Source organism: Hippocampus zosterae, chromosome 4, assembly GCF_025434085.1.
Source record: "Hippocampus zosterae strain Florida chromosome 4, ASM2543408v3, whole genome shotgun sequence".
Classification (NCBI taxonomy): Eukaryota; Metazoa; Chordata; class Actinopteri; order Syngnathiformes; family Syngnathidae; genus Hippocampus; species Hippocampus zosterae.
The window spans coordinates 27,770,488-27,783,334 of NC_067454.1; the positions used below are offsets into that span (position 1 = coordinate 27,770,488).

At 41.3% G+C, this 12,847-nt stretch overlaps 1 protein-coding gene across 1 annotated transcript in view; it reads left to right on the top strand.

Annotated features, from left to right (window-relative positions):
- The window catches only part of arnt2 (aryl-hydrocarbon receptor nuclear translocator 2), a 113,974-nt gene that overhangs the window by 24,913 nt on the left and 76,214 nt on the right, over positions 1 to 12,847 (top strand). Inside the window, exons 6-8 of the mRNA XM_052063916.1 lie at positions 2,336 to 2,438; positions 5,789 to 5,854; positions 7,134 to 7,219. Of these exons, the coding sequence (XP_051919876.1) occupies positions 2,336 to 2,438; positions 5,789 to 5,854; positions 7,134 to 7,219 (255 nt within the window). The remainder of the gene's footprint in view (positions 1 to 2,335; positions 2,439 to 5,788; positions 5,855 to 7,133; positions 7,220 to 12,847) is intronic.

Genomic DNA, 12,847 nt, shown 5'->3' on the forward strand with positions numbered 1-12,847 from the left:
AACCTTGAGGGACACCGCAGTGACTTTGCTTGGCCCAGAGCAACATTCTCAGTTCTGTCAGTCAGATAAGAGGTGAAACGCTTGTGTATGTTTTTTCTGCGAATCCAATCGTATATTGCAGACAGTGGTGGAGGATGTATTGGTTACCTGTGTCGTTAGATCTAGGATGAGTAGAGATAGGGAGATAGGGAGACAGTTTCTGCATAACTTACCTTAATTTTTCCAGAGGCTTATCAGCGTGATTGCGGTGTAATGTTTTTAAGTGCTGCCTTGATTTATTTGGGTCATGCTGTCTGGGGCCATCAGTTTTAGACACAGTCAACACACCGGTCTTTCCTTGTCTCCCAGAGCTACCCCCCCCCCCCCCAGGCATCGCATTGCACCCCTCTATTTGAGAATTACTGATCTAAGGGGACAGTAAAAGCAGATCTATTGAGACAACCGCTGTGATCTGAGACACCAAGATCATAAACATGTTGATGGGGGCGAAGTTAGACATGACTAGAAAGAAACTTGAAACGACTTGAAAACAGAAAGCCATGGGTACCGTATTTTCACGACTATAAGGCGCCATTAAAAGTCTTAAATTTTCTCCAAAATGGACAGGACGCCTTATGGTGCGGAGCGTCCTTTATATGCGCTGAGTTCCAAAATCTGACTGACAGCCGACACGCTGTTTATATAGAGAAAAGGCGGAAGTGACTGTGGCCAGGCATGCGGGAGAGAAGTCGGCCAATCAGGGAAGGGTGGGCGTGTATATATACATATATGGAGAGGGAGAGAGAGAGAGAGAGAGAGAGAGAGAGAGAGAGAGAGAGAGAAAGAGGGAGGGGGAGAGAGAGAGGACAGGCAAGCTAGTCCGCCAATGGTGAAGGGTGGGCGTGTAAGTGGACGCCTCAAGCCAGTACCAACACTTGTATAGAGTGTGGCAATGTGCATTGTTGCAAAACAACTCCGGTTTTGGTTTCTAAGAACCCCTGAAAATAAATTCGACAAAAAGACACGCCTACGAAGCTCAGTTCAAACTTAAAGCCACCGGTTATGCTTTTGGCATGCGTGCCCATCTCACAGCAGCGGTGAAAAACGAAGTCAAGCAAATGAACTCTGAGCTTGCCGTTATTCCCGGAGGCTTGACTAAAGAACTCCAACCGCTGGACATTGGCATCAACCGGGCGTTCAAAGTAAAGTTGCAAACGGCATGGGAACAATGGATGATCGGTGGCAAACACAACTTTACAAAGAGTGAGAGGCAGCGCTTGGCGAGTTACGCCACAATACGCAACAACGAGAGGGAACGCGGCGTTTTTGATGGATTACGGTACTTGCACAATTGTTCAATTCTTTCTACACACACACACACGCTGCCACCATGTTTCGCTCTGTTCTTTACTTTCAAATGTGGGAAAGCTTCACACGAGAGAAATGTTGACTTTGCTGTTGCTACTCCTTCTTTCCGCTCGGCAATGCGTAGCAACTCACACTAGCATGTGATGCATTCAATGACAACTGAGATGTGCAGTCCTCTGCTTCTGATACAGAGGATGAGGACTTTGATGGATTTCTGGGTGATGATTGATCGAAAAACGTGAGAACATTGTACGATGGCTAAATAAAATACACCCGAACTCAGTTCTGCTTTCGTTGCCTTTTTAAAAACGTGTTTTTATCTTATCTGTATGTCTTGGCATGCTACCGTATGCTTCAAGCTAACGTGTTAGAGTGCGCGCATGCATGCCGTATGTTTAAGCTGGCGTATGTTTTACCACTGTAAAACTGCGGCCATTCGTACGATGCGTCCTGTGTATGTGTAAAATACAGAAATGTCACGCATTAATGAGACTGCGGCCATTAGTACGATGCGTCGAATAGTCGTGAAAATACGGTAAGTTAAGCAAAAAGCAGCTTAATGTCCAATAACCCGTAATATATTAGTGCAAACAGAATCAGTGCGCAGGCGCACAGTGATGAATGACAAATTGTTGCTCGGCAAAGTTTTGAGTATCCATGTGCACTTGCGCATATGTGCACCCTTGATAATGACAAGGTTTATCCTATAAATAGTGTATTTTCTGTTCCATCGTAGTGTATATCATTCTTATCTGTTCATATCTGTCTTTTGTGTGTTGACTGTAAAAGTTATGTGATGGATTTTTACTCCGAGGCCATGATGTGCATGTTTCTTCTTGACTCACTCTTATCATAAAATGGTAGGTTATAAAATGATACAAGAAGCACCCTGTCATAAACGTCTGTATGCATGAACCTATATTTCAAAGTACTGGTACTTGTCTTGGCTTGTTTGAAAACAAGCTGCTGTCTCTCACTCTATTAACAGGACGTATCCTTGACCTGAAGACAGGAACAGTGAAAAAAGAGGGGCAACAGTCCTCCATGCGAATGTGTATGGGCTCCAGGCGCTCCTTCATCTGCCGTATGAGGTTAGTATTTAATTTGCTATACAGTCGACCCGCTGCATACTTGCGGTTCAGCACCCGCAGATTTGCTTATTTTTAGATTTTTTTTCATATATATTCCCAAACCCTCCCGTTTTTTAAATGCAAAACATATATTGAATGTTTATTGGCACAGACGTGCCACATGTTACGGATTGTCCGTATTTTGTTATGGAAAGTCCACTGAGCATCATTCCACTTTGACCAGGACACTAATTGTTCCATATATTTAAAAAATCCAGTGTCCCAACTATAGCACCAACAGTCTTGCAAGCGAGTACACATTTCATAAATGACTAAAATGTAATTAACGGTCTATTCCAACTTCCCTGTTTTTTGCTGTTCTCATTGGGGAATGCTTGGAGCATGCTATTTTGCGCTGCCCCGGTTTTCCATGCCAGCTTCAGCCTTCAAGCTGACGTGCCTAACACGATGCGGCGCTGCAGATGGCAACTGGTGCAAACAAAGGAGCTCAGTTCTTATACAATTGGGCAAACACCCATGCTGAACACCCAAGTGCATCAGTGGGCAACATTTTAGCCACATCCAAGAAGTCAGGGAAACTGAAATCCTGAAATACAGCTTTACATGATATCTCCACAAGTGAGTACAACACAATTCTCAGTCTTTGCACATGGTTTCAGCAGTCATCTTCAAACATGTTGAATAATTTGGGGAAAAAAACTCTGGTTTTACAGGGTCTTTAAAGTAAGGTTACATTCACACTGTGGCCTAATATTTCATTGCTTGGTGTATTTGCTTGTGTGGAAATTTTGTGCAATAGTTATTGCTTGGAATGGTTAGTTGTGCACTTGCTTCCAATAAGCCTCACAATGAACTCTTGAAGAATTTTTTTTGGGGAAAAGGTCTGCAATTCATTCTGAAAAGAAAATTACAAGAATACAACACAATAAATTTTCATTTATATAGCACTTTCACAACGTGTGCGGGAAATCCTTTCAGCCTTCGACAAGCAGCATCAGATAGATCTTGTAGTGGACACTTTTGAATACTGTTTTCAACTCTCTTTATAAATCTTAATTCACTTCTCAACTCGAGAAGTCGTTCTTGAGTATAAGTCGCACCAGCCATAAAATGCATCATAAAGAACAAAAAACATACATAAGTCGCGTTTTGGGGGGAAATTTATGTGATAAAATCCAACACCAAGACCAGACATGTCATCTTTGAAGGCAGATAAAAATAAAACAACAGGCTGAATAAGAGTACGATATGCTAACGTTACATGACGCATAAAAAAATGAATTGAGAATGGGCCTGGCATGTTCACGCAACATATCAAGAGTTATTCAGATAACTGTAGCATAATTATCATGCTAACAAGTTTACCAAACCATCAGTGTCACTCCAAATCACTAAATCCAATGAAATCTTCATCATCGGTGTCCCTTTTAAGCAACTCTGCCAACTTCGGAGGTACTTCGCTGATGTCAGTGATCGTAGGTTTTTTTCTTTTTGACAATGTGTAAAGCATCAACACAGGCCTAGAGCCCCCTCTTGCGGTTTAATGTGAAAATAACTTGTCAAATAATAGAATGTGTTAGTTATTTCACACATACTGTAAGTCGCTCCAGAGTATAAGTCGCACCCCCAACCAAACTATAAAAAAAATGCGACTTATAGTCCAGAAAATAAGTATTAAAAAGTAAAAAGTAGTTCAAAAATTATTTTAGACAAGTAATGTCATGTCAATCTGAACTACTGACGTATAAGATAAGATAAGATAAGATAAGATAAGATATCCTTTATTCGTCCCACAATGGGGAAATTTACAGCCTCCAGCAGCAAGAATGCATGTAGAAAGGAGAAAGAGAAAAAAAAAACCAAACATCTTTTAATTAAATACAATATGAACACAAAATGTACATTATTTCGTTTATCCCCTTCTGGACATGTTTTGGATTTTTTTCCTGATATATGTGCTTTGGCCAAATAAAGGTTGGGAAACACTGCTCCATAACACAATGTACAGAATGTACAAGACATGGTATTCCTAAAGAGGTTTGTGAGTTCTGATATGTTGTTTTCCAGTCTCCATGCCTTCAGACATGCCTTGCATTTACCAATACATTCTAGTGCCTTGAATCCTAGCAGCTGTGACAATGTGCAATTACCACATATGATCATGCAACAAAATACAATATAATTCATAACTGTAAAGCATATGAACCACAACCTGTTTCACTATGTATTCTGCCATGATAATAATTTATCACCATGTATTGAGGTTTTCGTCCAATCAATCTTAGACCAGGTAACTTTTAAGTTTTTTTAAAATTCCCAAACTGAAATATGACCAGTGGACCGCTGATAAAGCTGTCCAACTATTATTGTGTCATCAAGGTTCACAGCCTAACCCATCTGACATGAGGAGCCCTGGCTAAGATCACGTGTCACTTGCAAAGCTGACACAAACACTCTCACAGACAATTTAATTCAGAGCCTGTACCTAACCTGAAATATGCATGTTTTTTTCCCTCTGGCAATAGCTTGAGTGAACCCACTTAAGGTCAGGAAAAGCATGCAAATTCTGGACTTTTTTGCTTGGGGTGGGGGGAGTGGGAATTGCGAACCTCTGTGCCACTGCACTGCCTCTGTTTAATGTTAAACGGTGTGCTGTGCTGTGCTTGTTGATGCCAGTTTGACAACACTTCATCTTTACTCCATAGCAACTGACCCTAAACAAGCATCGGCTCCAAAGTAGGTCAAATCGGTTGTAGACTTTCACAAGGTTAGGTTAACAAAATTTTATAAGCAGAATATTATTGGCATTTTGTGGTTTGGCCAGTGTATAGAAACATTAGAGGCCACTTGTTTTGTCTACATCTGTCATAATGTCCTGTGAGTTTCATGACATCTGTAGTGTGCTAAGCTGATTGGAATTTATTGGACTGGCATTTTCCTCTTATGTTGCTATTCCTGGCTCTTTGTAATTCAAACAACATGCTTCTGAGACCGTCTGCGAGAGACTGCAAGAATCAGTGAAACACTTCTCTGACACATACATAAACACGGCTATGGAGAGCACAGATTGATCTGCTAGCCAACATTTCAGGGAAACTATTATTGAATCCAGACAGGCATTTGTAATGTTTAGCCATTGAACTGTTGTTTTCACTGTTGGATCAACGCATTTTAACAATGTCACCAGGAAACTCTGATGGACACTGGCCATCTTTGGCCAATGTTTTAACTTTAACTTGCCGGAAAGGAAGGACTGCAGGGAACTTGATACGTAGTGCAGAATGCTTATGCAACTGGTGTCATGAAAAGTCCATCTGCAGAATAACAATTATCTTCTTTCGTGTGTGCAGGTGTGGCAGTGCTCCCCTGGATCACATTTCACTAAATCGTCTGTCTAATATGAGGAAGAGATACAGGTAAAAGGTCTTAGCTACCAAGTTTCTCATTTACCATCATTCGTGTTGTCAACTTTTCTTTTCATCCTCTTCGGATACAAAGGTACCCGGTAGAAATGACGATGAATGAGTTAAGAGTATCACTGTTCTGCCCTCCTTTACATTTAGAGACACAACACTGTACAGATGTTACTGTTTTGAAGTTGTAATCCAATTCCTACGATGTGAATGAGTGAAAATTTCATCCAGGATCCTGACGTTCATAAATCCATCCATTTTTCAAACCACTTATCTTCGCAACCACCACCACACCAACCGGCAGCGGCAACACACCCCATCGGAGGGCACCCGGCCTTGTGCTGATATTTGGGTGCATGGCGAGCGCGTGCCACTTGGCCCGCCGACTCAACAGCAAGTCCAAGACACCCTGCCACGGAGCTTACCAAATAACAAAAACCCTCCTCTGACTCCGTATGAAAATACAGAAATAATATTTTTTATGCTCTATTATTTCCCCAGTGTGGGACAAATAAAGGATATCTTAATTATTAATTAAGTGTATGAAACAAAATGGAAAGTGTTTGCCAAATAGTGCCCTTGTAAGTGAATGTGGGGTGAAGCATGCGGCAGTTGTATGATGGGCTGCATCTTAAGCAAGTGCCAAATTTGACAACAGACGACAGGAGGAAGTCTCCATTCATTATCCGAGCCGCTCATCCTAACGAGGGTTGTGGCCGCACTGGAGCCTATCCCAGGTGTATTCGGGCAGTAGCCGGAGTACACCCTGAACTGATTGCCAGCCAATCGCAGGGCATAAAGAGACGAACAACCATCCGCACTCAGTTTGACTCATACCTCGGGACAATTTAGAGTGTTCAATCTCCCTGCCATGCATGATTTTGGAATGTGGGAGGAAACCCATGCAGGCACAGAGAGAACTTGCAAACTACACACAGGAAGGCCAGAGCCTGGACCTCTGCACTGTGAGGCGAACGTGCTAACAATTTGTTGACAATGTGCTAGTTGACAATGTGCCGCCGGGAGGGAATCTACTTTTTGTTTATATTGGATAGCATAAAACTGTGAGGGCTGGCAATGATTGAGTTAATGTCATACGATCGACCAACAGCCCCTTTGCGGGTTATTTGGTCGTGAACAACACATTGGGCACCCCTGACTGATGATGCAATGTGGCTGACAGAATAGAAGCACATAAACAGTCATTTCAGAAATGTTAAAATGTCATAGCTCCAGACTTGTGTCAGTTCTTGACGTGCTGCGGTTTGTTTTTGACTGACAGGAATGGCCTTGGACCATCAAAAGAAGGGGAGGCTCAGTACTCTGTGGTTCATTGCACTGGCTATATCAAAGCATGGCCCCCTGCAGGTAAACAAATACTCCCTCCACTCTGTGTCCCCTCTTGCCCCATGCTTCACCCCACTGCATGACTGAAACCCAGAGAGAGACTGTGACCATGTCCAATCAAAAGCAGCTGTGGGCTTTGCACTGCTCATTGATCCAAACTTGGATCAAAGCAGCAATCTGCAATAACGTGCATGGTTTCCATATCTGAAATGTGTGAATGTGGCAAATGGTTTGAAAGTATTTCTTGCTAATAGCTAATTCTCCAACAATTCAATGCTAACATCTAGTATCTTGGTTTGCAAGCTTATTTTTGCAGTGCTTTCTTCTCCATGTGACATAATGGGTGTTTGCTATAACAACAGTAGCGTTTCAGGAACTCCTCGTGTATCCCATCTCATACTTGATCTGTTGTAGGCCTGGTTCTGAGTTTGCAGCTCACTGAGCAGAAAGTAGGCAGCCCTTTGTAATCCTGCTCCTCATTGGCCTTAAAAATCAAATTAAAAGACATCAAGAATGAGCACTTATGATTGGATGTCGCGTTCCACAATTTTAAGAAAGTAATTAATTTGTGCTCCATCGGTTGCACGTAAATTGTAAGATTATGCTCAGTGAATGAAAACAGTGATATTGGATGTTTCTTACACACACACACACACAAGCACACACACAAAATAATAATAATCTGATATGTGCGTGCAGCTAAACTAAGACCCATTAACAAATTTCTGCATTGTCCTCACTGTTGGGAAAGGATAGCCATAGTGGCCTTTTACTGAACAGTAATGGATGTATACCACACTGAGCACACCCAAATATTGTAATATATTGTACATTTCCCCAGTGTGGGACAAATAAAGGATATCTTATCTTATATTCGCTGGTGTCAGCCACAACTCACACCCAGACACTCACATGTAGCCATGCCATAAGTTGAGCCTTGAGCCAACCGGCTCACCTGACTGACTTTCTGACAGCACATCACTCACTAGGCATCCTCCTCTTCACATATCAAGTCACATATCTTGCACTCAGATTTTACAAAATATTTTGGTGCATTCTACATTTTTAAAGAAACCCATAGACTTTGTATGTGCAACACAGACTGTCTACTCTGCCACTGTGCGGCCTTAGAATCACAGTTCTACTGTTTCGGCGTGAAGCATGTAGCAGCTACTTCAACTTATTCAGAGATGCCAAATGTTCCAGTTTAGCCATACTTTGTTACAGGCACTTCCCATGTGTTCTGCCTTTGAGCCTAGTTTTGCTTGATTTTCCATGTTAACGATCTGAAGGAGTAATAATGTACAGTGAAACTCCTCGACAACGAAATCATGTTTGCAGCAAGAAATTTTTCACAACAGGGGACTTCTCACTGAAGCAAATTTTATCTCAGATGCAAACACACACACACACACACACACACACACACACACACACACACACACACACACACACACACACACACACACACACACCAGTGTTGTGTCCAACGACCGGAAACCCGAGGCCAAGGCCAAGGCCACGGACTGGACTCCGAAGCCAAGGCCAAGGACTTGATAAGTTTTCCGAGGCCAAGGCAAGGACTAAGGACTGATTTTGAAGCTGAGGCCTCGCCGAGGACATGTATCAAACAATGCTATCATACCACTTGGCAGGTCTTCACGATTTGCAACACCCCTTGAACTCCATAACGCTTGAATAAAGTGTTTTTATTCAAAGAGTAGAACAGTCAGTGTACGTGTTATTTATACTGAGAAAAAAAGCATATGATATACAGTACATTTATGAATTGGCATGCAAAGGTCAGTTTTGTAGCCATTGTAGCAATGCAACGTTTGTGCTGCGTCTGAAACTAACTATAACAAATACTTCCTGTACTCCTGCGCATGTGTAAACCAGTGTGGTGGTTGCTGTTGCCGTTTCCGAACAAAGCAGTAGAGGTTGCTCTGGCATGCTGAGGTTGGATTACACTTGTTTTCGTTGTAGCGAATTTCATAGTGAGGCAATGGCAGAGAAAAATATTTCATATTACACAACAAGGGGAATTTTCGTTGTAGGGAGAGCATAAAAGTGGGAATGGCTTTGATGCAAGATTTTTTCACACTAGGGGGTATTTTTGCCCATTGAGGTTTCGTTGCAGAGGAGTTTCACTGGATAAGAATTTAATACAAATTAACCAGTAAAAATCAGACATTGCTTTTGAATTGTGTTTTAACAGAGCTCTGAAACAGGCCAGGACAAAATGATTGTAGAAAATATTGGAAATAATTTGACCATAGAGTCATATTCAACCATGGTGTGTCCTCTTATTAGAATCAAAGGTGTATTCAAACTTGAAAACAGTCAGTTGGCCTAATTACAGCTCCTACATATCCAGCTCGACCTGGAGCGGTTCACCACCGAGTGAGAAGCGGTTGGGATGAAAATCAGCACCTCCAAATCTGAGATCATGGTCCTCAGTTGGAAAAGGGTGAGATGCCTTTTCAAATAAGATCCTGACCCAATTGGAGGAGTTAACACATAAAAAAAATCCTATTCAACCAATATTCAAAAGCATTACCAGATTTTTATTAGTTAATTTCCATTACTTCATATCTACTTCTTAGTCTCTTTTCCTATCATTCGTTTTCTTTCATCAACAGAAGGGTAACAACAATTTTGTCCAGATGCATACCAGGTTGTGATTAAGGCATAAAAAAATGTTCTGTTCAAATGTTCATTGACCTCACTTGGGTAAAAAATACTGTCGAATTTGAAAATAGGTGTCTTTGTTTGTTAATTACTGTCAGCTATCGGTACATTGAACAGTGAACACTCAGTTTTGTTTGTGAACAAAATGTTTGATTCGGTCCATCAGCTTTGCTTCAGTTCGTGAACAGTGCCAACATCCCTGCTGTATAACTCACTTGTTTCACGCAGCAAAAAATGATTCGCTCTCAGGTTCACGAGCATCAGTTATTTTTGTTTTTTGGTTCGCAGAGTCACGGAACGAATAGCTGGATTGTGGTTTTACTTTGCTATTTTCCAATTTTGGTTTGCAGGAAATTTTGATGACATGCTGGCAGAACTCAACAACCTCTAAATTACTCATGTGAAACCTAAAAGATTTCCAAGCCGACAAAACTTATTTTGACTTCAATCATGTCCTTGACATGGGGCTGACCTGTGTCACAGGCAATGTATTACAACAATTATACACTGGAAGAATGAAGAATCTTTTTCATTGTTGGCTTTTTTCATTGTGTTGTTTATAAGAAGAAAATGGAGTACCATCTGAAAATTTAAACTATGCCGGTTATACTGGTGTTTGGAAAATAAGCATCATGCATCAAACTGCACTAAATCCTTTGAACTTTTGAATGTATCTGGAGGGAAATAAACATCACGCACCAAACTGCCCTACATACTTTGAACTTTTGACTCTATCTGGAATAACTCAAACCGAACTCATGTGCCACATGTGTTTAAAACACTGACACATTTAAATTCCTTACACAAACAATATTCACTTGGAATGTTCCGTGCACATCAGCACATGCAGTAATAAACGGCAGAATACGACACAGGATATGTATTTTGTACCATATTTAACATTGGCCATAAGAAGAGAGGTGCCTCAGGGGAATCTGAAGAAAATTATTCACAAGGGCATTAAAGGGCAAGAATATTAGATGATTTCTAAGCACCTTGATGTTCCCGTGACTACAGTTGCACATACCGTAATTTCCGGACTATAAGCCGCTACTTTTGTCACACGCTTTCAACCCTGCGGCTTATTGAATGATGCGGTCTATTTAAAGATTTTTCCAACGGCCACCAGGGAGCGCTCGAGCAGAAAAGGTAATAGTGAGACGTTATCATGTGTCACAATGAGTGCTTCACCTGTGTTATGAGCTGGACTGCAATCCGAAAGCTTTATGGCTGGGTCGATGACAGATGTGACCGAACTTGACAGATTTATTTGGAGATGGCAAGTGTTCCAGTTTGGCCCTAGTTTGTTACGGGCAGTTCCCATGTGTTCTGCTGTTTCGGAGAGGACGAGACGACATATGCGATAGATTCACTCGAAGTTTACAAGTGAGTCTGTAAGTACCACAGCCTGTATTTGGCTGATGTAAGATTTGGCTTCTACCAACCAAACATACAGTATGTGATGTCAGTGCATATTCCCCATGTACAAAACTAGCTTTGCAGCAGCTCTGTGTGGCTAGCTGGCTAAACTGGGCGGCTAAAAGTTCCTGATCATCACTCCCCATGGCGTATAACCGACATTTCTGATCAGTATCGTTATCACAAAAGGCAAGGATGACCCTGGGTCATGAAATATATAGGCCAATCATTATAAGAATTTCCTAGCGACACTAAAGTATAGTCAGCCATGACATTGCGTGTTTATGTTTGTCTTGCAATTCCAGAAAAACACAAAATGCATCGCACTTGAAAGGAAGATGTATTTTTTTCAGATTGCATGCATAGCTCATTGGTAAAATTAAGATTAAGATAAACTTTATTTGTCCCACACTGTGGAAATCAGCAGTCTACCGCAGCAAAATTTTTTTTGGGGGGGGGACAAAATGTTTCATTGCATAAAATAAATGTTTCAGAAACGAACTGTACACAGTTCAATATAAGGGGTCGTTGCACTGAATCGCCACAATTGAAATGAGGGTGCTCAGTACTTAGAAGAGGGACTCATGCTATTCCTTGGGTGTGCCCACTCGCCCACATTTTAGCCATGCCCCAAAAATCCGGACAACTGTTATATCTTAGCAATTCAGTATGAAAACATACTCAATCTTTGCAAGTTTTCAACACTTCTCTTCCAACACATACTCTATTTTTAGAAAAATAGCATGGAAATTACATTAAATGATGTTTAAAAACAAACATTTCAGATGATGGTTTTTACACATTGAACACATTTAAATGCAATCATTACTTTAGTACCTTTTAATTTTCCTATATTCAAAAACAGTGTTAATGTGTGACCTGTGTGATATATTATCAACTCAACTCAACTGTATTTATAGAGCACTTTCAAACAGCCATTGCTGCATTCAAATTACTGTACATGGAGCAATTGAACATAAGATAAGATAAGATAAGATAAGATATCCTTTATTCGTCCCACACTGGGGAAATTTACAGCCTCCAGCATCAAGAATGTATGTAGAAAGAAGAAAGAACAAAGAGAAAAAAACAACAAACATCTTTCAATTAAATGCAATATGAACACAAAATGGATAAATCGCAGTACTATTTACAAATTTCCTTCACATCATTTAATTATTATTATTATTATGATTGTTATTTTTTATTCATCAGCCTGACAGCAGTCGGTAGGAACGAGCGTCGGTATCTCTCCTTCTTGCAGCGCGGGTGTAACAGTCTCTGGCTGAAGGAGCTACCAAGTGCTGTCAGGGCGGGCTGGAGGGTGTGGGAGGGACTGGCCATCATAGCTTTTAGCTTAGTTAGCATCCTTCTGTTGCCCACCTCCTCCAGAGTGTCAAGGGAGCAACCCAGGACAGAACTGGCCTTCCTGACCAGTCGCTCCAGTCTCTTTCTGTCCCGGGCGCAGATGCTGCCTGACCAGCAGACAATGCCATAATGGATGGCCGAGGCCACCACCGAGTTATAGAACGTCTTAAG